General features: G+C 39.5%; 1 protein-coding gene across 2 annotated transcripts in view; it reads right to left on the bottom strand.

The window, feature by feature from the left end:
- LOC146467287 (pecanex-like protein 1) overlaps nucleotides 1–26,660 on the bottom strand; it is a 36,821-nt gene extending 10,161 nt beyond the window's left edge. Inside the window, exons 1-24 of one of the 2 annotated variants that reach the window (XM_085126186.1) lie at nucleotides 26,351–26,660; nucleotides 24,910–25,308; nucleotides 23,413–23,452; nucleotides 22,803–22,900; nucleotides 22,590–22,648; nucleotides 21,180–21,229; nucleotides 20,105–20,215; nucleotides 18,372–19,259; nucleotides 17,800–17,905; nucleotides 16,230–16,493; nucleotides 14,841–14,994; nucleotides 14,224–14,256; nucleotides 12,875–13,043; nucleotides 11,235–11,345; nucleotides 9,876–9,967; nucleotides 7,821–7,927; nucleotides 6,106–6,199; nucleotides 5,393–5,485; nucleotides 4,394–4,544; nucleotides 3,794–3,929; nucleotides 3,487–3,664; nucleotides 2,694–2,802; nucleotides 1,373–1,502; nucleotides 873–931 (exon numbers count right to left, since the gene is read on the bottom strand). In XM_085126186.1, the coding sequence (XP_084982312.1) occupies nucleotides 873–931; nucleotides 1,373–1,502; nucleotides 2,694–2,802; nucleotides 3,487–3,664; nucleotides 3,794–3,929; nucleotides 4,394–4,544; nucleotides 5,393–5,485; nucleotides 6,106–6,199; nucleotides 7,821–7,927; nucleotides 9,876–9,967; nucleotides 11,235–11,345; nucleotides 12,875–13,043; nucleotides 14,224–14,256; nucleotides 14,841–14,994; nucleotides 16,230–16,493; nucleotides 17,800–17,905; nucleotides 18,372–19,259; nucleotides 20,105–20,215; nucleotides 21,180–21,229; nucleotides 22,590–22,648; nucleotides 22,803–22,900; nucleotides 23,413–23,452; nucleotides 24,910–25,308; nucleotides 26,351–26,503 (3,784 nt within the window). In that variant the 5' untranslated portion in view covers nucleotides 26,504–26,660. The remainder of the gene's footprint in view (nucleotides 1–872; nucleotides 932–1,372; nucleotides 1,503–2,693; nucleotides 2,803–3,486; nucleotides 3,665–3,793; nucleotides 3,930–4,393; nucleotides 4,545–5,392; nucleotides 5,486–6,105; nucleotides 6,200–7,820; nucleotides 7,928–9,875; nucleotides 9,968–11,234; nucleotides 11,346–12,874; nucleotides 13,044–14,223; nucleotides 14,257–14,840; nucleotides 14,995–16,229; nucleotides 16,494–17,799; nucleotides 17,906–18,371; nucleotides 19,260–20,104; nucleotides 20,216–21,179; nucleotides 21,230–22,589; nucleotides 22,649–22,802; nucleotides 22,901–23,412; nucleotides 23,453–24,909; nucleotides 25,309–26,350) is intronic. The other variant, XM_085126187.1, reaches the window with a different exon arrangement.
- Nucleotides 26,661–26,693: the final 33 nt, after the last annotated feature.

Below are 26,693 nucleotides of genomic sequence, written 5' to 3'. Positions count from 1 at the left end.
ACTTGAAAATACAAGTTCGTGTTACTTGTACTACTTTGAGGTTATTCCAATTCGTTCAACTTTTACAATGTGGCCGAACTATCCAGTAACAGAACAGGTGGGAACGGAGTTCAAGTTGACGCAGAGAATGGAAAATGTACCGTCATGTGCTCACGTTCTTCACAAAACTTTGAATATGGCAATTTCACGTTGCTATTTGGACAAGTATGGTGAAGAAATGTACCAAGATTTATTACGGGCCTGCAGGGCCTTTGTTTTTCTCATTAAATCTTATTGTTTTGTGTTGTTCTCGTCGCCGTCGCCGGAGTAGCTTCTTAAACTCCAATATCAGATGGTAAGCCCCATTTACAGTAACGTAATGGAATGCAAAACCTACATTTGATATCTGTATTTTGTATTCTCTTGGTATTGAATGAATGAACGAACGAACGAACGAACGAACGAACGAACGAACGAACGAACGAACGAACGAACGAACGAACGAACGAACGAACGAACGAACGAACGAACGACGGTGAACCCACAGCTAATAGGGGACACTTAACAAAGCGTAACTGAGAATCTAAAACCGTACAATGTATAAAAATTATGAAAGATTAGAAAATATAGAAACTAGAAACTATGTCTATTTAAACTACTGTGCATCAAAACAGATCGAGGACAAATATCGAGGCAGCCAGTGCAAGCAATTTTTAAAAGGCTTCATAAATCACGCTTTCTTATTTGCGATTTAAAGGTATTAAGATTGCTTGCAAGTATCTCCTTACTGGATAAGTTATGCCACAGTTTGGGACCAAGGTATCTTAACGAAATTGTGTGGCCAACTGTTGTTGAAAGCATATCTCATTAATTGGCAGCTAGACTTCACTTACCAGGACTTCTATCGAGCTGTGAAGAGAGGCGAGTGTTGGAATGATCCACGCGATTGGTGCTGAAGAAAACAATTGAACAGATCTGTTAGCAGAGAACGGAACGAACAACAGATCGATATCCTTCTGAATTTTTTACGTTAAGCGAGTCCGAAGGGTTGTATAAATGCAGCCGTTACAAACCAAACGGATCTTAGTGTTTTCGTGACCAAAAGCACTCTATGATTAGTTTTTAACTAAGAAACAGCACATCTTTGTTTTGTTGCGTTGTGCACGTCTTTTGTCTTCTGCAAAAGTTTTGAAAGATTTTTGTTTTTTGTATTTTTCCAATTTGATCCATTTTGAACCGATAAGGAATAATAAAACTGTAAATGGTTTGAACCCAGGAGTCATGTCATAAGTACGTAAATTATGATCATCCGGGTGAGTGTAGTCCTGAGAAGGACTGTTTGAGATTCTCACACTGACAGACAGACAGACAGTAGTAATACTGACAGACATACTTGTAATCCTTCTCCCAGAACTTGACAGGTCGAACGTATGACGTAATGAATATGGCGCTTCCCAGGAAAGGATTCAACGGTGCAGAGAGGATTGAAGACACAAGGGCTTGAAAAAATAGCATGGCGGAGTCTGAGGACAAGCAATTAAGGAAAACACCACTAATACACAGGAACCATCTCTTCATCGCTATCAAAAGATTTTTTTGTCTATTTCTCTAACTTCAAAGTTCTGAATATCTTCTTTCTGTCCTTGGGAAACTTTCTCTCTTGGGAGTCACTTTCTCTGGAAGTATTGTAAATACTGATATTTCTACCGTGTTTAAATAAAGTTTTGTTGTTGTTCTCATTCAATGAGATTCTGCTGACGATAATGTGCGACCATACAGCTACTGAGCATTCATCTTCTGCGCTGCTATTTCACGGGCACCGACGAAGACAATTTTTTAAAAGCCTACTTTTAAGGTGGCGGATACTATAAATAGCTACTTTTTTTACCAAAATCCTCTTCATTTTTCCTTTCTTATTTAAATTTTATAATCCCAGTGAGGTTACAGGGGAAGTATCGTGGGGTTTTTGACCTCTTTTGTTAAAAATGGTGAAATAAGAACTGCACTTTGCTACAAAATAATTCTAGAATAACGAGAGGAGAGAAATCAACTCAGTTCTTGACAGGAAAAACTCGTACTCTGTTCTAGCACATTTTGGAAAACTTGAAAAACATTAGCCTAACATTTTTCAAGTTTCAATCCATTCCGACCTATCGACAGTTTTATTGCACGGGGTGATAATTTATAACAAACTTGACAATTATTTCGTTGTTTCTGCTGACAGACAAACATTTTTTGGGTTTCGAAATGACAGCAAATTTGCGAGATACTTCCCCTTTAAGATAACAATATTCCTAATTTGCAAGATAAAACAAAAAAAACTGAAGGATTCTGATAGTTGTAGTAAATGACGCTATCGTGAAAATGGCCTACTTACATTATTTTTAACATTCGGGTTGGCAATTGTAGTTGCAGATAGGTGCGCAATAGACTATTTCAGATATATTAAAACTCTAGCTTGGCGACGAGGCTTGGGAGAATAAAACAAAAGAAATTAATCATTCATCTCTAAACCTATGTAATTTGTTTTGTTTTATTCCCCTAAGCCTCGTAGCCAAGCTAGAATCTTGATATATCGGAGATTCTATGATTGGTCCATTTTGGTCATGTGATGGAAATAAGGCTCTCTGATTGGTTAGGGAAATCGATCCCCCCTCCGCCCCTAACTACTAACGTTTCAACATTCTAAAAGTCTCGCCAGCAAAAAAGGATACGAGGAACACTAAAGGGCTGAGCGAAGGCATGGAAAGCAGAGCCCCACGTGATCTGCCAAGGCGCTATATACGTCACCACGAACCGCACCTTGAGGATAAGTTCATACAGCTGCAACGGAAATTTAAAATATCAAGCCTAAGAGGCTAGTTTCACTGTGGCTGTATTTGACTTTCTTCGTTACTTGGCTTTTGCCCCTTTATGGCATTTTTAGGCTGCTTTTGACAAATTTTTAACTAGTTTTCCGGATTCTAAAGTTAGTTTCGGTCCTCTTCAGAAAGTTATATTTAACGTTAAGAGCCTTTTGGGATTTCCTTTCGTTGTACATCGTCGCGATTTCAAAGAAAGTTATTATTTTATTGATAACAAGAGACTTAACCCCCAGTGTAAATTAGACAATAAGCTAGGAACTGGTCTTATTGCCTGTATTGGGTAACTTTTCTTTCCAAACAATGTTGTTCGACAAATTACGCTAGAAGCTGATCTTACAACTGAGGACGGTTTTTGAAATACCTAAAACATTGCAATATGTTATCGATGGGTGACATTCATTTTTCGCAGAAAATATTACCTGTAAAAATTTCACGCCAAGGAGTAATTTTTTTCCAGTTTTTTTCACAATCACTCTTACCTTAGACTAAGAGAGCTTCCTTATTAGGGAAGTTAGATCGAGCGGAACACGCGCAAAAATCACCTTCCGCGAGGAGCGCGAGAGTTGTTTTTGGCGCGCGCGCGTGTGTCTCGTCTGCTTTACTATCCCTGAGAGAAATGACTCTACTCGGATTTTTATCTTACCTTGTTCATAAATATGGACATGAAGAAATAATCAACAACAAACGTCTCGGAGGAGTGGCTATAATCAAAATGGAAAAAGAGTACTGTCCATAGTAACACCAGGTGCTGCCGAGAGGAGTCTGAGAACGAGCCGCGTAGCAGTTTCAAACCCATGATACAGATAACCGCTGGACCGCCACTGTGAAAGGAATGACAACAACAACAGATATATAAAAATGTATCAAAAAACTTTGCAAGTTCACGGTAAAGATTTCCATCTCGTGCCAGAATGAAATGCGTGAAGGTATCACTAGCACTCCGTACTTACTATGGTCCAAAGTTTTCAACAAGTTTGCTGGCACTCGACGTCAATGCACTCAAGAACACAGCAGGATAAATGAAGTTTCTTTCCACGAAGTTCATCCAGATATGAAACCACTCATAAGCCATGATCTTTGCTGCGGCTGGAAAGAACATTGTTGAATCAGTATGGATCAATAAGTCAGTCAGTCAGTCAGTCAGTCAGTCAGTCGATCAGACAGTCAGTCAGTCAGTCAGTCAGTCAGTCAGTTAGTCAGCCAACCAGCCAGCCAGCCAAACAGTCAGTCAGCCAGCCGACCAGTCATTCATTCAGTCAGTCAGTAAACCAGCCAGTCACTCAGTCAGTCAGCCAGCCAGCCATTCAGTCAGTCCGTCAGTCAGCCAATCAGCCAGCCAGCCAGCCAGCCAGCCAGTCAGTCAGTCAGTAAGTCAGCCAGCCAATCAGTCGGTCAGCCAGCCAGGTCAGTCAGTCAGTCAGTCAGTCAGTCAGTCAGTCAGTCAGTCAGTCAACCAGTGGGTCAGTCAGTCAGTCAGTCAGTCAGTCAGTCAGTCAATTGTTGGGTGCAGATCCATATCACCTTTACCTGTGACAGATTGTAGCACCAACCTTTAACTTCATATTGGTTGAACTCTCGACTCCGCAGGAAGGGTCTGGCAAAGCAGAGCCATGGCAACGGTTTGTGAAGCTGTGGCCACAAATAATGGTTTATGATTCCCAGCAAACCAGCAACAGCGTACAGGACATAACTTACGTACGGCTGACAAGAAAAGAGAGTAAACGTACGTTGACACTAGTGCTATAGTTTATTCTATTAATACAAACTAGGAGTGTTTTCTACTTGCCAGATCTGCCCGACCAGACCGATCAGTTCGTACACGGAATGTACCAATTTGAAGGATAAGTTTTATCCTTGTCCTTTGAATTTCTTCACAACAGCGCGTACCATTTTCGGAGTGACCGTTTTTCAAGATTTTGCAGCACCATCCCTTTAAAATGACGCATTCAATTTACAGACTGACCGGTCTGGCAAGCCAGTTCTGGCAAATAAAAAGCACTATAGGTTCTTCAAGGGGAAAATAACTTTAAACAATGAATATACTTACGGTGCATGTTATTTATTTTTTTCTACTCGTAATTTCTTAAGTGTTGCTTTCTCTCTCTCGCTAGTACTCATTGTACAATTGAATTCTATGAATTTTAAATGTAAATGCTTCAAACTTTGTTAAGCTACCTTACTGGGTAGTCTTGTGTAAATCTGGCTGCCTGGTAATAAAATTCTGTTCTTATAAAATGAAGATAAAAACTCAAATACATTCTCTCCGATAATAACTCTGCCAGGACACATATTTCTCTTTTGGTCGTTTAATTTAACGAGAGGTCCTTTTTATCGCAAATTCTAGCGTTATTTAATTATTTTCACTTGTAGATAGCAGAGAACGCAAAACACGTGGGCGCGCGCGAAAGTCTCTTATTTGTTCTCCTTTCCCGCGCGTCGTCTACTCGCGAGGCGACTTTCGCGCGCGCTCACTCCTAGTTTTCGTATGCTATAGAGGCTGGGTAGTTGAATTTTGCTTTCCCTTTGAAAAACAATACTCAGCATCGTACCTGAAGAGCAGTGAACACTGTGCTCAAGTGAATAGCAAACACAAACACCAGAATAAATATACAGCACACCACATCATTCTGCAAACGCTTTGCCTGTCAATTATAAGAGCACAGCAATAAAATACCATGGTAAATTTTGTCAGGTAATTCTTCGAGATGGTCTTGCATCTGGCATTTAATACGACAAAAGAAAAGTGCAGACTTTTATACACTGGCTAACACGTAGTACTGTTCTCGAATAGCTAGTCGCTGGAAATTGTAAAGTTCTTGAATAGAGCGGTTTTCAATTGAGCGTCTCAAAACCCAAACCAAAATAATTATTCTGGCCAATCACAACAAACGTAAACAACACAACGAACCAATCAGAATTCGAAGCAAATTCATGGAACCGGCGCCAAGCGCGGGAAAACGCGGGCGAGAAAGTAAAAATTGGTTTTGGTCTTGCTTCTCATTGGTTGAGAAAGTGGTGCGAACTTTGCCACCAATTGCAGAGCGCAGAAAAGCAAAACCACAGCAAATGCGAATTTCTTTCGACACTCAATTAAACAACGCCCTAAGTATGCAATGCAATATCAATAGCCCTCCCCGCCAGTTTGTCCAAAAGATACGTGACAACGCTGCCATCATTAACAAAAATTCTAGGCACTTCTATTGCCTTTATAGATGTCGCTCAGAAGACAACAGGGAAAACGTTTCTAACGTAATAAACTTACCACGGTCGCTCTAAGTTTCTCAGGAAGAGGATCAACAAATTCCTCTTCATTTTCTCGGACGGCTTCTTGACCAAAGGCTTTTCTGAGTACTGTTCTAAAATCACCAAATGGCAAGAAAGGAACAAATAACTTATTTACAAATGAGAGACCCTCGCAGTTATCTACACAACTTAAGCCGCTGCGAAAAGAAAGCCTGAAAAAATTCAGGCTTGAACAGGATTCGAACACGTGACCTCTACAATAATGGTGCAGTGCTCTACCAACAGAGCTATCAAGCAAACTGCGTCATGGTTAAGATCCCGTTCAAGTATTTAAAATTTTTATTTCAGGCTTTCTTTTCGTAGCTGCTTTAGTTGCGTACATAACTGCTTTGGTCACCCATGTTTTAATTCTTTCATCCGCAGTTCAAATATATGAATTTTATATCTTTCACTTCTAAATTATCTTTAATCATATTCATAACTAAAAGGGGGATCATTCATGTATTAGTAACAGTTTTAAAAGTTTCATTCTCAAAGCGTTTTTGATCCACATACAATTGAAAAAAAAAAGTATCTTTACTGACAAAAAGAATAAAATATAAAGAAAATTTAGTAAAAGAGAGACTTCAAAAGCTGCACGGATAGAACCAAACACAACCTTGCGTAAAACAATCTTAGACGTACAGAATATAGGACGGATCAAACCGTTGGTGGAATAACAGCTAGTACATTGGACGCTGAGACTCGTGTTTTGGGGCAAAACTCCTCTTACTCTACAGTAATTAGGAAACTTAAGCAACGACGACAAAAACGTCACTTGAAAGTAGAAGTTCACTACTTCGCGATTATTCCAATTCGTTCAACTTGTACAAGGTGGCCGAAGTATTAGGGAACTAAATAGGTAGGCACGGCGTTCCAGTAAGGAAGGAGAACGGGAAAACGAAGAATTCACCGTCGTGTGCTCACGTTCTCCATAAGACCTTGACTTTGATCATTTCACGCTGTTGTTTTGCTGAAACGGCAAATAAATGTACTAAAACCTATAGAGCACGTGCAGAGCGATTGTTTTTGCTCAGTAAACCTATTGTTTTGTGGCTAGGCTTTTGTACATTATGCTTTTGTTTCCCCACTAAAATGCTCCACCTTAATGCTCCATTTTTCCCACTAAAATGCTCAGTCTACCTCAAAATGGTCACTAAAATGCTCGGATAATGCTCGTTACACAGAGGTTTTAACAGGGTGTTAACGCTGACACTTTCAATCGAAGGTATCACTGGGGTCATAACAGGGTCACAGCGAAAACAAACATGGCCGCCTTCGAGGACCCTGACTTCTCCTCAGTCTCCACTCGGCTGTATTAGGGTGGCATTTGAAATTTTTTTAAATTTCGAGTACAAGTCTACATTTTCCCTTAAAAAATCGTTTTATTTTTATTTTCTCTGAAAAAAAAAAATCAATTTTCCGGGAAAATGCTACTTAAATGCTCGAATAATGTTCAATGCTCTTGCCTCACTAAAATGCTCAAAAAAAATGCTAGCATAATGTACAAAAGCCTATTTGTGGCGTTCTCGTTGCCGTAGCCGTCGTGGTTGCTTAAGTTCCGAGTCCCTAGTTATCTTTTCCAGGTGTTAAATGGAGTGGGGGATACATAACACAACACATCACAGTTGCTTGTGAACTTGATACATCTACACTGTCTATATCGACATTGTTCTTGTCTTGTATTATGCTTACCCCAGAACTGTTGGATCGCTGGCACTCCGACTAAGATGATAGGAGATAGCGACAAGAAGGCCACTGAATACTGAAAACAACACATGCTGGCCTCCCTCAGCACCATGCTAAAACGAAAAACAAACTTCAATTCACTTCTTCCACACTATTGCGTTTTTTTTGTGGGGGGGGGGGGGGAGGGGAGAGGGGTTGCCGATTGTCCACTAAATCGAGCGAAAACGGCGTTGTTTATCTACGAAAACGGAGGTTTTCGGAAACGTCAGACCGCCAGGTGGTGATTTTGGCCCATTACACGCTACAGTAAAAACCCCGCATACAAGAACACCCATTTTTGGGGTTCAGGCTGACTGGGTTCTTATGTATCGGGTATTTTAGGTGAAATCAGCCTGAAAGTGTTCTTAAGTGTTCTTAATTTTTTACTTCTAAAAAAATGTAAGGGATTCACTAACTATGATGAAATACATAACTTTGAGAGAAAATTAAACTTGAGACACACAACATTAGAAAATGAACTGCACAAGCAAGTGAAATTACTAGCATTTATACAGAGATCTTAGTGCAATACCACAGTAAAGCTACAGACACTGTTTGTTCTATTAAACTGAAAGGGAAGAGTTTTTATACATAAGAACAATTTTCAAACTTCAGGCTGAATGTGTTCTTATATATATGCTCCTTTTTTTTACCAAATTTCAGCCTGGGTGTTCTTAATCCACATGTTCCTGTATGCGGGTTTTTACTGTATTTTAAATGCGTTTTCATAAGTCTCCATTGTCCTCTCGCCGTAAACGTAGCAAATATTTTTGTCCATACCAGCGTTTTCGTATAGTTTTGACCTGTCCACACTAAAACGCACGCAGACGATGAAAATGTCTTGGGTCCTGGGGTGTGCTTGTGTTAATGCTCGGATTTGGACTGAAACCGATGTCGTGTATTGCTGCTTACGTCATCGTTGTCAAATGCCTTGTGTTTCAAATTGTTCACACTAAAAAACGTTTTCGAAAGTCTCCGTTTTTCATCGGTGTTTTCTACCTTTCATCTGTAGACGATAGACGTATCAAAAAGTATGCGTTTTCAAACGAAAACGCATTATTGTGGACGGGGCCTTTGTGGTGTGGACAGCAAAGACGGAGCTTTCCGAAACACTGACTAACAATTAATTATGCAAAATGGCGACAGTCAGCGGCAGTATCGCAGGTGCCATTGAAGTATGCGCACAGGATAACAAAAAGGTCCGAAAAATCTGAGAAAGTAAACGCATCTTTCGATGTCCCTAATTAATTCTATTAGTGTGTACAGTGAAAAATGGCGTGAAAAACTATTAGGGATGCAGATCCTTTTATTCATTTCATGTTGAGACTGAAAAATCCGTTCGGCGGTTTTCGAAAACTCATAAGGGACATTCAGGTTTGATTGCGAGAACGAGATTAAGTACGAGTACGACTTTTCAAATCTAGTTTGCGTGGTTTAGATAACCGCTTGTCACACCAATCTTGTTTCTAGGGTCTTTTTATTTGCAGGCAAACAACGGGAAGAAATGAAATTTCAGGGGGCGTGGCTGGTTTGAAACTTGAAATTAGTACTCGTACTCAATATTGTACTGCTACCCAGATCTCCGAACGTCCCATTTGTGTGGATGGGGCCTTATACTATTCTCACTGCATACATAATTAGCCCGTAGCAAGGGTAAGAATAAACTACTTTGAATTCCTTCGCATAAGGGCCTGCGCTCTAGAGGTGGTATGCATGGCGACACTCCCTTTAAATATATCGGTTTTATTGCCTATTCGACCACTTCAACGGAGTTCAGTGCGAGTGACGTGAAAGTTTCGCCCCTCCCACCTCCCCTGGTGGTGGTTGCCACCTAATCTTTACATTTTGCTATACTCGGCACGCCTATTGCCTCAACAGTCGTGGTTTCCTCCCATGACTTAGTTTTCCCGTGACGGCGTAATAGGTGTGCAGTGAGGATATGTTACTATTTAGCGCCGTACTGTATATTCGAACATGAGAAAAAAATGTATTAAATGTCAAATCATTGTTGCTACTGCTTACCAGCAATGCTCCATAGCAGAACCCATAAAGAAAACTAACGGCTAAAAGATTGCGAAGCAAGCTCCATAACGCTCCTTTTAGACTTGTTATAGCTAGAAAATGGTAAAAGAAAACAAGAATTAACAAGGAAAAGATGTGTCTGTTATTTTATAGGGTTCGTGCACTATTTGGTTCATAAAATTCAACGCGGACTTTTCCATTACTTTTCATGATCATCTAAGACAAAATCCATGACTTTGGAAATCCTGAAATGTCTCACTACAAAATAACTCTGTCAACTTTTGATGGGAAATAGTCTTTTGATATCTGAAATATACGGTCAAGAACGTACACAGTGAATGTGTAGTCTGAGAAAACGGACAAGTTGACGCCTTATGTGGTCATTTGCTATAAGGTGAGACAACAATTTTATTACGTTCATGAAAAACTCATTTTCCATGACTTCTGTTTTTCAGGATTTCCAAGCCCGGATTTTGATTTCTTTCTTTTAGAAAAAACTAACTAGTAAAACAAAAATAAAAACAACAATATTCGTTCATTCTCTTGGAATATCTGAATTAAACTTAAAGTTCATAACATTTATTTTAATGAGAATTACAATTTTGAAGAATTACTGATCTTTGCACAACAATACTCTAAAATTAATGGATGCTACTACTGATAAGATCGTTCGTTATACCAAGGACTTCATTATAACGAGATTCGTTATGTCAGGGTTATACTATACACTTAATGTATGGTCCCGAGGGAAACAGTTAGTGTTGTTTTCCGAGAGTCGTCTCGGGAAACATCAGCACTCGAGGGAAAACAAAACTAACTAGTTTCCCTCGGGACCATACATTAACTGCTTTATTATATATTTAGACTTTCCCTTCAACAGTCAAACAGCAACAGCAAAACAAACAAACAAACAAACAACTGAGAGGATAACAACTGCGGAATTTAATCCCGGTCGGGATACATTTGTATTTGATCAAGGGCACGTGACCAAGAATCAACCAATCTCAGTGTTCGTTTTGTTGAGTGAAAGTCTAGGTATACAGCTATTTCAATTAACGTTGTCGGATAAAAATAAAGCTAAAAGACAAGACCGCAATGTTTTGTGGGATTATTTTTTATGAATTATTTCATCAAAATCATCCCTGCACGTGCAGGTCATTGTACTGCTAATTACAACCTATTGTTTTCTCCAGACATGACTGATTTTGATAAATTTATTCATAAAAATCCCACGTAAACTTTCGGTCTTGTCTTTAAGCTTTTAGCTTTGATCCGACAACGTTAACTGAAATAGCTGTATAACAATGCATGTTGTAAAACCACGAAGACTACAATCATTGAAGCAGCCGCTATACATACCATTTCCTCCGAATACGTGCATATCCAGCTGCTCAAGAACGTACATAAAAAAGGTATTGACTTGAGGCAACAGTCCGACAAGGAAGATCAACGGAAAACCAAGCATAAACCCTGCAGGAAATACAGAAAAAACATGATGTTGTAAACGGATAGGAACTGGAACTATTCAAAATTGTACGTGATTTAATTTTGAAATGTGATTTTTCGGACTGGGAGTGATTTTCGAGGGACATCTAGGAACTTATCTCTATCTAGCTTATCTCTATCTAACTTATCTCTATCTAACTTAAGTCTAAACGTAGAGGAAATTTATCGTGCACGTCGTGAGTACAGTGACAACTCCCTTTATTGCGGACACCCTCGGGGCCGCGAGTTAGTGTCCTGAACAGCGGAATTTATTTCAGTCAAACGTCTGTAGTTCATTCTCGCCGTGAATTTAGCTGCTTTCCGTATTATCGGGGTGTCCGTAACAGCGAGGTGTCCGCAAGGCGAGAGTTGACTGTAGTGGAATTCTTTCTCAAGGAATGTTATCATTTAAATTTCGAGTTTATCTGCGTGTTAAAGAATTTGTTCAATACAACACATGATTCACATTTGGTCTTTGCTCCAGAGAAAACCTGCTTCAAAACAATGCAATTTGCGATAAAAGTATTGCTTGTTACAATTCAAGTCAGAGGTCATTTTATCTGGCTGCCCACGTTCCACTTGGGGTAGCCCAATGGTCCGTTGCCATGGATATCAGTTAGGAAGGCCTTAATCACCTCAGAATGTCGGACTTATAGTTGTTACGAAAATCTCAACTTTTCTTCAGCAAAATGACAGCTCAAAAATTTCGTAACACTGGAAAAATAATTCCTTTCGTTTTCACAGAAGTAAATACGTCGTGTCGTTAAAAATGCGAAAAACGTCCAGCTAGCACTTTCGTACTTTCGTAAAACCAACAACAGCCCGTAAATTAAGATTCCATTCCCTAAAACGTTCTGCTACTAAAATGTCCAGCGAAAAGTTCCAATTAGAACAAACTGAATTAGCTCACACAAGTATGCCTTTGAAAGACCAAATATCGATCTTGGAACGAGGAGACAACATTTGAAGCATATTGTTTAAATATTCCCGTTGGGGGCCCCTGATGTTGCCCACCGATATGAGCAAAGTAGAAACAGGAATACAGTAAAAACCCGCATATAAGAACCTAGTGATATAAGAACCTACAGGCTGAAATTGGGCATTTAATTACCCAAAAATATAAGAACCTGTTCAGCCTGGCAAAGAAATTGGTTCTTATACAAAAACAATCACTCCAATTTTGATGGTCAAAATTCTGGATTTAAATTGTGTGACAAAAAGTTATTGTGTATATATTTTTTCTTTGATTTACATTTGTTTGGAGTTTCACTAGAAATATGTTTTCTATAAAGCTACAGTTCAATATAGACGATTTCTGCCAATGGTTACACTACGACAACCTCTGAAAAATAAGAACCTATTTAGTATTAAGAACCGAATCAACCTGAATTGTGAAAAACTACCCTAAAAAATAAGAAACTGTTAAGCCTGACCTCGAAAATTCTAGGTTCTTGTATGCAGGTTTTTACTGTAGACTGTCAACACAACCATTTTTGCATTTGAGTGATACCTACCAATGAGAAAATCTCTTGTGTAAGTGAGCGTGAAGTTCGTAGCAAAAGGGACGCCATACACGGTGAATGTTAATACGTCTGACTGCGTCAATTTGTCCAACACCAGGATACAAATTGCCAAGACACAGAAGTACGTTGGCCGGCTAAATACAATCATGTGATTATGCCCCTGAAATAAAAAGGAAGGCTTCCTTTAACACTTTAAGCCCTAACAGTGATCAACATCACATTTTTCATTGTAATATCAATGCTTCTTCAACCCCTGAGGTCATGAGAATTAAGGATAAGATCACCCAAGGTGAATTTCTTGATATTTCAATAACTTCTCCCCAGCACTTTTATAAGAAAAATATGGGGTGAAGACAGGAGAATTTGTTTTTTGATATTAGGGGCTAAAGGGTTAATGTTATAGCGCACAATCGACACGTTAAAGGGAGGGGTTCACGGTTCTGCGCATGTTCATGAATCAAAATACTTTTTCGCCTTTGCTCCTTATGACCCAAGCCTGTTTAATTTAATTCGTTGTTTATGAACCATTGGGAAGGGAATAGGTAACTTGGGTGGTAATTTTTTCATATGATTGCGTTATTTCGCATGCAAATACTTGTAACTGTAAACACATCAACCGTGGAATAACTCCTACGGATCAACGCTAAATTCAATATCAACAATATGAGTGCAATCCACTGGCAATTTCTGTGAACTTTAGTCATCAGTCATTTTGCTTGGACTTATTATAGAATGCGATTACTGAAGTACATGTGAGTGGGATTTTTAAGGCCATAAAGTTGATAAGAAAGAGAAAAAAAGCATTTAGCGCATTGAGATTTATGCACATGCGCTGAAATATGAACCCCTCCCTTTAAATCAAGTTTGGAATGGATTTTCACCCGGCTCTGTTGCAATGCAATGTTTCTTTCTTTCCTCTGGTTTAAAGTTAAAGTTGTATGTTTTCAAAAAGCTGTTAAAAACGATACGTTTAGATCACAACCATTCTACCATTTCCCGTTGATTCATGGCCCGCGCGCGAAAAACGACGGGAAAAACTCGGTCCGTAACTTACAGTACGGACCTCGAACTCGGTTAGTAAGAGGTATGTATTTTGAAGTGTGAGGTGAGCGCGAATCACTTCTTTTGTTTAAGGTGTTTCAATGCAGTCTCTGAGGGACCATGCCTCACATTTCCAACTGGCTATTCGATAGTCTTCGCGGATACCGATCGACGTGAAATTTACACCAGTTATTGATTTTGCAAATGAAGTTTGTCAGGATTTATATTCTGGTGAAATCAATATCATAAACAGGTCTCAATGACATTAACTTCATTTTAATGTCTAACATTACACTTACATGAGTTGGCGAGGCTGCGTCAGGCTGAACACTCTGCAAGAGGAAAAACAGAAAACGAACTCATTTTCAATGATAAATTTTACCCAAACTCTATAGCATTATTTCACTGTTGTTAAATATGACTTCGTTTTATTTCTGCTACTTCGCAATTACTTCAATTCATTCAACTTGTACAAAAACGGCGAACTACCCAGGAACCAAATTGGTAAGTGTGGCGTTCGAGTTACGAAAGAGAATGAAACATTCATCGTGGTTTGTTCAAGTTCTCCACAAAACCTTGAATTTGGTCATTTCACGTTGTTGTTTTGCAGAGAACTGCAGAGGAACGGGTGGCGACCTGTGCCGTTTGCAACGTTTTACATGGTCGATCAAGAGGACAAAAAGAACGATCAACAGAACAATGTTCCCAACCCCAAAAAACAATGGAGCCGCAGGTTATAAGGGTCCAGTGAAAATAGAGCTTTTGAAAGTTGCAGGTCTACTGGAGAAATGTCGGTAGCAACATCTAAAACGCACATGTAGAACGATTGTTCTTGCTCAATAAACCGATCGTTTTGCGGCGTTGTTGTTGCTGTCGCCCCCGTCGTCGTTGTTGAAGTTCCCAAATGTCTGCTCACCTTAATAAGAGAAAACTGACACCCAGCCAGTACAAAACAGAAGACAAAAATCCACAAGTCTTTAAAGAAGTCTGCCAGTAAGAGCCAATAGCCAAGTACAGCTACCAGTACAGCCAAAAACACAGACACAATGGCTTCTGTCTTGTACTTGTTCCTAGAAAAAGAAGAAAGAGAATTTACCTTCCTACAGTGGTCATCCTGTGAGCAGAGGTTCGCTGGTTGCGCTGTGTGTTATTGGGTGAATAAAGGCCCATTTAAACGGTTTCAACATTTGCTCTGAACAGGTCGTTCAACATTGTTGAAAGTGCAAAACAAATGTTGAAAGCTTGTTGAAAGTGTGTTGAATCAAGTTTAAATTGGTTTAAACTTTCATTCAACATTTCTTTTGTTCTTGAAAATGTTGATTGGCGTTGAAACCGTTTGAACACTCCGTTCATCCAACATTTGCCCAACATCCGTTCAACTTTTGTTGAACGGATGTTAGTCAAATGTTAAAACCGTTTAAACAGGAATATCTGCCGCTGGATTCACTGTGATGGGAGCAGCATTAAATCGAGTATATTCAAAATGAATGCCACAGTAGCCACTATAGCCAGTCACTGCAGAACGGCATTGTATTGTAATGAGGACCGAGCCTTTAGGCGAGTGAAATTATTCGAATTTTGACAAAACACAAGTATATTATTTGATTACCTTTTAATATCATAGATGACAAACTACGCTCACAATTGTACGTTTTTGACTTCTTCATTGTATCAAGAAACGTTGCCATAGCAGTTTTGTAATTTCGCGTGTGAAATTATAAATTAACTGTGAAATTTCGCGCCATAATTAAGGACGGTGCCTACTAATAGCGAAGTATTTTCGCGCAGTTCATCACTATGTGGGAAAAGCAGATCTTAGTAGCGGCTATTGAAATCCAAAAAGAAAATAGGGCGTAACCACGCATTTTTTAGAGATAAGTAAGCAACAATTATTCTAAAAAGCAGTAAAGTACAAAGCAATGTATGGCGCCTTTTTCCAAATTAAAGCTTTATGATCTCTGAAAAATGCATGGTTACCCCCAATTTTCTTTTTGGATACCAAAATCACTTGCTAAGTTCTGCTTTCTCCGCATAGTTTTAAAGCGCGCAAAAATATCCCTGTATTAGTAGGCATCACCCATAGGAAACTCGAGTATCTCGAGATGCACAGAACGCATGCGCAGTAACAATAGCAGGCACCGTCCTTAAGGAGTAAATTTGTCACGCGTGATATTAATGGAAAAAATCTCATCTTTACTATTTTTAGTGTGTTGAACAGACGTGCCGAGATCTTGGAAAACTTAGCCAGCCTGGCTCAAACAATCCACCCCTTAGAAAGCTAAATCAACATAAGCTAACCCCGTACCTGTCCATGAGAGCTAACAGCGCAAGTCGGTCAAATTTGATCTTCAAGAATTTTCCCGGGAGAAGCTGGAATTTAAAGTAGTGCGGTCTGGGTTTCTCTGCTGATGTGACCGATGTGGGCCTGGTGAAGGGAATACTGACTGAAGAGATCGTGTCCGGCCATCTGGCGTGGGAAGAGCCATGACGCACTACTGACGAGCGAGATTGAAGGTGAACTGGCAAGGTTGTATCAACAGCTACTGTTGAAGCAGAGCTGCTGGTCTCCCTACAGTCACACATCACAAAATATAATAGTAATAAATGTTACAAACAAGACCTACTTTCAAAAACTCATTAATAATTCATAAGCCCATTGACCTATCAAATGGTCGATAAACATCACGTGCAGTGGTGTTAAAACCCGATAAAAACCTCCTCCTTATTAGTATGCGGTATTTAATGTTTTTCTCGTAAGCTAATTTCCAACGTTCACGAAAGCATCATTGTTATGAACTCTCTTGACACATGCTTTTCCAGGAATGTAAACAACACAACGAGCCAATCAGAATTTGAAGCAAATACATGTTACTGGCGCCAAGGGCGGGAAAACGCGTGTGGCCAAAACACGATTGGTTTTGGTTTGGAATCCCATTGGTTGAGAAAGTGGCGCGATTTTTGTTAATGCAAAAACAAAGCAAAAGCGAGATTACTTTCAACACTCAATTGAAAATCGCTCCAAGAGATGGTGTCAATTCTCTAATTAGCATCGTTCCACGCACTTGGATGAAATGCTACTAACTAGAGAATTGACACCATCTCTTATTGTCCAATCTGACTCAATTCAAGCAAAACGTTTTGCGTGACATTACATAATTATTACGTTAGTCTTCAGCAAACTATTTCTGACAGTTAATTTTAATCATTTTGAACTTGAAAATGGTGTCATGACCACTCCGAGACGTCATTCAATTTTATCGTTCATTTTTACTTGCTTTATGATTTGATTTGAAGGCAAAAAAGTCATTTACATCAGTCTTGCATTGTTTTGTTTGTGTTAACGTTATTTATTTCTCTGAGATATTAGCTAATTTTGTAGCTACTCTAAAATTCGAGATGAAATAAAGGTTACGTAAGCATGTATGTATGTAACACCCTTCAATATTATTAGGGACCTTAAGCAACAACGACGCCGGCGGCAACGAGAACGGCACAAAACAATAGGTTTAATGAGCAGAAATCAACAGCTCTGTACGTGCTTTATGTGTTTTTGTAAATTTCTTTGCCGTCCTCTACAAAACAACAACGTGAAATGACCAAATTCAAGGTATTTTGGAGAACGCGAGAACACGACAGCGAAATTTAAAATTCCCTGTCTTAACTTTAAAGCCGTTCCTATCAATTCTGTTCCAGGATAGTTCGACCACATTGTACAAGTTGAACGAATTGGAATAATCGCGAAGAAGTACAAATAACGCGAAGTTATATTTTCAATTGACGTTTTCGTTGCCGTCGCCGTCGCCGTCGTCTTCGCTTAAGCTCCCTATTAATTTTATGGGGCAGACTATTGTATTTAATTTAATTAGTCATAATACCAGTTGTCTCTCAGCAAATCTCTGATCCGTGTGGGGGAATGAGTGGTTGCTTGCATGATTGTACTATATGGTGTATCATGATGGAAGACATAGGTCTGCCAGACACCTGCAACCCAAAACACACACATGGTAAACAAACTCTAAACCACTGCCATGACCCTGTGCAAGGGGGGGGGGGGGGGGGGGGGAATTTTCATGGGAATGTACTGCCCAGTCCACCAAATCCTGAGCCTATTAAGGAGGTCGAACACAGTTTCCATGCACTTGACAGGTTCATTTAATGATGCCACTAAGCGCGCTCTTTGTGGTAAGCAAATATGGCGTTGATAAAGCGCTCCCTTACATTTGCGCAAAGTATTTTTCTATGCACTTTGACACCTTTATGGTGAGTTTTTTTCCCTTTATTTTTGGTGGGGGGTGGGGGAGGGGGCTTATGAATAGAGGGAATTGGTTTGGTAAACAAAACTTTGACCCTAAGAGAGCTAACTCTAACAGTCCATGAAAAGGAATTTAAAATAAAGTTTGACAACCACACATTCCTTTTCTTGTTGGTCTACTGCAACCACTCTTACCAAACTCATCCTGAAAGCAGTGTTGAGCTCCAGGCGAGGTATCATCATGAGACAATGCTAAATGAGTGGATGGCGCACCGTCAGCACTCTGCAACAACACATCAGCATGTGCTCCTGAATCGTGTCGTCTCCGCCGTCGAATAGCACCAGTTTCAGCTCTCCTTCTTCTCTGCAGGCTCGGTCTCCTTCTGCGAGCTAACGATGACGATCGATGTGCAAGAGCAAGGAGGTCTGAGCTCTCCCGCCCTGATCCATCTGGTTCTCCTATGCTTCCTGATTGCGCTACAGTGGAAGCAGTGTCTTTGTTCATAGTAATGTTCACGCTTACGCTGTCTATTGACTCAGGTTGGGAGCTTGTGGAAGGGTTGTGAAATCTGACAGAGTCTTGCAATGATAGCGTATCCAAAATTGAAGGAGTGTCCATATCAACTCTAATCTGCCTCTCGTCTTCCCCGTCTCCAGTGTCACCTGTTTCGTGTACAATGTCAGAAATTGACCTCATTCGTGGAACAACTGATTTTTCACTCTGTGATTCATTCCGAGAAAGACTGGTCCCATCATACTCTGACCCCGACCTGCTGCCGATTTCTGACTGAGTACCAAGTCCAGACCCAAACGGCGTACCCTCGTTTATTTCACCTGAGCTAGTCTGTGGATAAAGTGAACCCTGGCTCTCCAGCGCTGAGAGGCGAAGAGCCTGATAAATGTTTCTGGGGCTACCTGTTCCATTGACATTTGAGCCTTCACTTTTCGTCTGCAAGAGAACACCACGTTTTGCCTCTTCTTGAATTTTCCATATGTCGGACACAACAAGTCCAGGAACAGAGCGCGATTCCATGTGGCTCTCCATGATCGGCAAGGGAAGTGTTGACAAATCACTCAAGGTGTCTAGAACATGGAACAAAAACAATCAATTTTCCAATAATAATAGTTTACTATGCTTTAAAATTCATGACAAAAGTTAATTCATATTTTGTTGTTTCAATCCTAGCCATCCAACTGCAGCTAGCAGATATCTAACATTTAGTGATTCTGTACAAAAAGCAGCTCCATCAGCATCTCCTTGATCATGTTTGTGATAAAGATGGTCGTTTTCATCCATGAATGAAGAACAAGGGCAAACTCGGCAAAAGAAATCCAAGTTCTCCCAACAGGAGTTCAACCTATGACTTTCCGATAACTAGTTCAGATGCTCTACCACTGAGCTAGAGGAGACTTGTGGGAGATACAGGTACATGTAGGCCATTCAGTCCTAGTTAAGGGCGATTTACATGGTACAACTTTGTCGCATGCTACAAGCTTATGACAGGCCTATGGCACTAATTGTTTCGTGTAAATCAAACCTACAACTCGCTTACAACTGTTGTGTACTGTTGTGTACGTAATTCTACAACAATCATAGGTATAGGTGATGTCAAATGATGAGAGTTTTGTGCGATTTTTTGCAGGACGTGAGCAGCACGTGCTCTAGAAATCGCATGTGACAGTCTAAAGCAAAAGTTGTACATCTAAATCGGGCTTTAGTCTTTGCCATAAACACTTGTAAGTAATTGGTTCCTTGTAAGGAACTCAAAATACATGTAAGAAATATATTCAAAACCTCAGTTAGGCAAACAATGCTTACAAATGATCAAGATGATCCAATTAGGAAATTAATCCTAAAAGTCATGTAAAGCTTCTTTTTTCCACACACCCCTTCAATATATTAGGTGATACAATATGCTGTAGATTACCTTTACTGTCTGATTCCAAATCATTCTGCTCTTGACTGGCATGATGGTCAACCTCCTCACCCACGGCTCCTTCCAAAGTTTCATCTGATTCTGGAATGGGCATTTCTGCATCTTCAGATAAAATAAAATACACCAGCAGGGAGAGTAGGTGCTATTAATATTATAATGGCAAGGAGTGTTGTGTACAAAAGGGAGCTAGAATAGGCAAGCCATATGCAACTGGGAGTCAAGTTAACCATCACAGTGGCAACCTAGGCCAACATAAACTCTGGAACCTGTCAACATTAATTTCTCGGCAGAGATTTGAGATGTACAGTGTAGCATTGTAAATGGTTTGAAGCCAGGATTCATGTCATAAGTACGTAAATTATGATCATCCGGGTGAGTGTAGTCCTGAGAAGGACTGTTTGTGGTGACTTTGACTGACGTTTCGACAACCTGAGCGGAAGTCATCTTCAGAGTCAAGTGAATTGTGGAACGTCAGTAGGTGGTATATATACGTCTCTGGTTGTTAACCTGATTGGTCAACGAAGTCCAGATGTTATTGGTCGTTAGTCAGTAAGCCGTGATGTTATTGGCTGTGAAGACTGCAAAAAGGGATTGGTGCGTTTTGATCCGTCTTTTGTTACTACTGACTGCTACTGATTGCTGAGGGAAGAGGTACCAGAGTTATTGACACTTTAGTGGCGGCATACGCAGCAAAACAGAGTGGCAATTGAGTGAACACACTATCAGGAAGGCCAGTGCACATACTGTGCCGCAGACATACAACATTATTCCCTTCGGCTTGTACATCGTTACATCAAATAGGCATACTTTATGGGAAAATTGTCAAAAATCCAGGCCTTCTTGGATATTTCATGCAAGACAATCCACTACCACACATGATGCATCAAAAGTTTTAAATTGTAATGCATTTCCTATCAGGTAAATTGGCACTAAAACATTAAAAATAAAAAAAATGACAACAACATACTGTTTACTTTCTTGGATGATACAAATACACTGAAATTATTAGTAGAGAATGGATTAACAAAAAACTTTGCTTTTATAATATTTATATCGGAAAACTTACCATCAACATGTTCATGGCTAGTTTCTCTAGATTCTATTAGTCCACTAGGACTGGGAAAAGAAGAAACATAATAACAAACATTAAAATTATATATTAATTAAGTTGTATTTTCCACTGCCTGAGGAAGGAAATAAGTGGAAAATGTTTTCTCACACACCTCTGGAGCCTGGGCCCGAGGGGTTGTTTTTTGAGTCACGTGCTCAGTGTTGTTTGTCAGCTGCTAAATTTTGCTGTCGGCCATTGCTGACGTATATTTCAGAGCCCCAGTGCCAACCCAACCCTTCGTTTGAGTTGATAACATACACTCTGTTGGCTAGATATTCTTTATTAAGATTGCCATCATAGAGTCTTACTAAGCTTATATCATTCTGTTGTTTAATATTACTGTATTTTTGCCTACATTACATATAATGTTAGGCTGAATTGGTTTGAGAAATAAAAGAGTCAGTTGGCGGCAGTCAGCTTGACAATGGCTCCCAGAGGTGTGTGAGAAGTTGTTTTAAATTAAAAACTTACATGTATACAGTCATGTAGTGTGTTGTTTACGGAATAAACTACCGGTGCATACAAGCAGCAGTTCTTGATGAAGCAATGCATTCATCCATTATTTTGGTATGAACATGAGCCATTCTAATATTTAATTGTGCTCAATGCAATTCTAGTCTTCAGTCAGTGACACAGGCATACTTGGAAAAAGAAAATCACATTTCTCCCAACAGAAGTGGAACCTATGATCTTCCAATAACTGGTTACAGCACATGTACAGTGGAACCTCAATTTTACATAATATGGCAAGGCAACAGCGAAATCATATCGTTAAATCGGGATATCGTTGTAAACGAACTCCCGATTTAACGATTTGGCGGAAAAGCAACCAAAAACATTGTTGTATCGGGATATGGTGAAAAATGAAGTTTTCAAAGTGCAAACAAAAGTCTCCGCAACTTGATACCTTCAAACTGCATGTATTTTATTTAACTGCAATGGGCAAATGAATCACAAATGCTACGGGACAAACGATTTATGTATCTAAATAAAACTTTGTGTAATTGCTAGGTGTTTGTCACTCTTTTGCGGTATGTGATTTTAATTATATCATTGTAATGGGGAAAAATTTATGCCTGGGTCATTAGATTTCCATAGTTATACCAGGAATATCGTTGAACCGAATATTGTTAAATCGGGATTCTGCTCCATACAATATTTATCATAACTTTTGCCAGGACACAGAATGTTGATGGTTAAATCGGGAATATAGTTAGATCGATGATGATAAAATCGGGGTTTCACTGTAGTTTGGATGCTCTACCACTGAGCTATAGGAGACTCATGGGAGCTAGGCCATTACACTAAGTTGAGAATTATTTTTATTACATGCATTTTGTAGAAATGTTTTCTTGACTAGATTACCTTTGTCTAACACGATGTTCAAATCTTTCAGTTTTCTCCAACTCATCCGCAAAACTAATCTGGAAAATTGAATGGATGTTGTTTAAATATTGGATGACATACAGTGTACATACTGTTACAACTAAACGCATAAAAAGAAAATCACAGGTGGCACATTTAGTTTGAACATTCTGTCTCTAAATAAAAAAATCTAAACTCTCCATTTGCCCACACCTCTTTCTCTTTTACCCTGTTACTCTGCAGTTCTGTTTCAGCATTCTGCAGTTCTACTACAGCAACCATGTCTTCGTCTTCATCACCATTATCAAGATCTGCAACAAAGAAGAGTTGTTGGTGGCACTCTTAGGCCTGATTCACACTAGCAGCAGAAATGACAGGGGCAGAATCGAATGAATCTTCTGACCTAGCGTGAATCAATACAATGGAAGCAGAAACAGAAGACTTGCTTTCATTCACAATGGTCACCATGTTTTCAATCTGTTCGAAATCTCATGTAAAGGGATTAGGAATGAGATGTGGTTGGTTTATTCTTCTGCTTGAACATCTGAATCCAATCAACCAGTTCACACTTGACTGCAAGAGATGGATTCAGAAGCGGAATCGGAAGAAAAAGGGAATGTTCTGATCCTTGCGATACCAATTCTGTGGAGCTTACGATTGTGATTCCGGCTGTTTTTTTTGTTCATAAGTCACTGGAATGGAAGGTTCCTTACACTTCCATTTACAACTCCACTTCCGATTGTGAAGACATGCTGATGACAGTTGCATAATTTAATATAGGTATATAGTATACACTGTAATTTCACAACTTTCTATCACATACCGTAACACTCTATCTTATTCACTCCATGTTCATCACTCCCCTATCAAGCAAAAGAGCAAAGAACACAGTCAAGATATCAGACTCGACTCAATCTAGTATTCCAGACATGCTTGAGAACAGATTTACATAAAACCATCCATGCATTTGAATCCCTAATTTAAAATATTTGCCTATACGTTTCCATTTCTTTGGTCAGTGACTAATCCCTAACAAAAGAGCAACTTGCTAATGGTTTATTTCTTGTTACTTTCCTAAAAATTTGCACGCTGTGACACGAATTAGTAGGCTTTTTAAGGCATATTCTTTGAAATTCTGAGCTTGAAGATACGGCATAAAATACCGGACTGTATAAATTTTGCGATATGGTCTTACACATGGGCAAAACTTAACATGGTTGGTGACTTTTCTGCCTTGAAATAATTATTGAAAAATTGTGCGAAATGAGCTCTATTCTGGAACAGACATTGGTTATCATGCAAGAACATTTCATTCTTTATTTAGATTTTGAGCAAAATGCTTTCACCAAAAGGATTCAAAATGAATTAAGACATGGTATTCTAATTTAAGCAATCAATAGAAGTAACAAGAGTTTCTATATGTCATTGCTCAAAGAAGAATGATCATATACTAAACTCTACATGTACAGCAGCAGACCAAGGATTAAATGCTTCAAGAGTTAATCTGGAGATAAATATTTGTGTTGTGTATACTTAGCTACAATGTAAGGATTGAATGCATGTTAGAAAGAGGTCAGAATGCAGCTACATGAGAAGATGGAGTAAAGTCACTCTGAGAAAGTAGATGACCTTCTGCCGCACTACATGTACATTCCCTGTAAAACAGATGTCTGCGCAAAGGGCTTAGGATGATGACAACGATGATGGTGGTGGTGATGGTGGTGGTGGTGCTGATGCTGACAATGATGGCAGTGATAATGATGATGATTGTGATGGTGGTGGAATGGTAATGAGGATTACGACGACAATGATGATGATGATAATGATAATGGTAGTGGTGGTGATCACCAGTGATAACGATAATGGTGATAATAAGAATGATAATGATGATGATGTTTGTGGTGATAACGATAATAATAATGATGACAATGTATTGAGTATTTTCTGATTTATACTACTTATAAGGAGTGGACATCAGACTATTAAGTTGTCACAATAGCAGAATTTGCTAGCGTCGCTTTTGAAGATCAAGAAGAAGATTGCCTGAGGCTTTCAACCAACCAACAGTAGAAGATTGCAAAGACCACTTAAAGTCTTCTGTCCATTGCTAAAGATCACCCAACAACTCCGAAAACCTTCTCAGGGCTCAGACGGACACCTGTTTTACAAAGAATACAGTGTGGAGCTGTGAAAGTGCACCCGTTTTCTCAGGCCGGACAGAAGCGTAAAACAAAGACATTTTATAGCTCAGAGCAAACATCTTTTAAAAGCTGTTATTAATAAAAATCAGCTAAATATTAAAGTTATGAAGGAGTTAAACCTTGTGAATGCTTGCATCATCTGCAACTGATGATGAGTTTACAAGAAGAGAAGAGGAAGAGGGAGGCGGTGTGGATAGAGCTGTAGTAGTAGTAGTTGGTTGCGCTACATTTTCCTCGCCGCCTTGGTTGGCAACATCTTGTGAACAACTGTTTATCACCTCCAGTTCTATCACCTCCCCTCCAGGATCTGCTGGGCCGCTGCTAACCTCGACATGTGTGATCTCATCACGCTCGGCTGTGGACTCTCCGCTTTTCACTTCCTGCTGCTCACTTTCTGTACGGATTTCTTCACCGTCGAACATCAGGTGCAGTCTGTAGTTAAGGCATTTTATAACCAAGAAAAGGATGGCAATGACTGTGCAATACAGTATCCACACCAAGGTTGATGGAGCTGTTCCCTGAAAAGACAATTAATGATCAGCTTAATCAGCTTTCTAGACCTCAAAGTCTACATTATAAAACTGAAGAAGGTTGAACATCACTATGATTTAGTCTGTGTTGCCAGCGTCTGTCATTATGATATGAAAATAGAATGAGCAGCAGCAAGATACAATTTGGCATGGAAACAGCCTTAGGCATCTACCAGTACATTGACTGATGATGATGATGATGATGATGATGATGATGATGATGATGACGACGACGATGATAACCAGGATGATCAGAATGGTGATGACAATAATAACGATGGCCATGATAATGATGATGACAATGACGGTGATCATCAGCATCATTATTTTACAGATGACCTCAGGAAATAATTACCATTTGTGAGTGGCAATAGATCGGTGGATTTGAATTCACTTTGTTTTGGTCTGTAATAATTTGGGTTATTTTTAAAGTTCTCATTATTGTAACTGACTTAGATGCAGTGGTTAACTGCATTTGGAATTCTCTTTCTGTGTTTGTTTGTTGTTTCTATTTACAAATGTGTTGAGGGCCACCATAAAGAGAGGCACTCAAATCTCTTTACGCGAATGGTGGCCAAATTACTTTTTCGACCGAGTTGATAAAATCAAACGTGCATTTCCAGTCCCTACCACAGTTTCTTTAGAGACTTATTGCCTACACCATACCATCAGTTTACAGCAAACCAGCCATCAAAAAATGAATTCATGTTTTGTACATGTAGCAACAAACCCCTTTTCAAGCTAAGATCATGTGTCTCAATTGAATTCATATATATCCTTGGTCCATATTTCGGCTTATGAGCAAGAGAGAGGCTGAGTTTCACTTTCAATTCATCTATGAGGACTTTGAGGGAAGGTAACTCATCGACCCGCGACAATTTTCGCAAATAACCTCGAATAACGACTAACTACAAACAGCGTGCCACAACGACAATACAAAGCCTTATTTTACAAGTACCCTTCATTCCTTTCATTTCCTGACTTTCACTAATCAATGTACAAAAAAGATTAAATGATTAAAAAAACTAACCAGATATAGGGAAAACGGCAAGCAAAGCAGAAGAATCCACAAGTAAAAGTGAAAAGTGTTGGTGAAGATTTCTTGGTGCGGATCGAAGAACCAACCTCCCGTCAGTGAAGCCCAAACACCTTGTCGCAGTATCTCTAACGTTTGTGATCCCATCCTGAAATAGCTACGTTAATTGACGGGCTATATTACGGTCGACTACGGAAGAACAACGCTACAGTATGAGAGTTTTCTCAAAGGAAAACTCGCCAACGCCATTTTGTTCGTTCGCGAAAAGCGAAGTTCAAAGCGCCCGCAAATCAGCTTATTCAGCAGTAACTATTTTGAGGGACGCTACATTGAAACG

This window comes from Pavona decussata, unplaced genomic scaffold, assembly GCF_977016875.1.
Source record: "Pavona decussata unplaced genomic scaffold, jaPavDecu1.1 SCAFFOLD_137, whole genome shotgun sequence".
In the NCBI taxonomy this organism is placed as follows: domain Eukaryota; kingdom Metazoa; phylum Cnidaria; class Anthozoa; order Scleractinia; family Agariciidae; genus Pavona; species Pavona decussata.
Note: the sequence above shows the minus strand (reverse complement) of the source record. Positions and strands in the feature narration are given on the sequence as shown.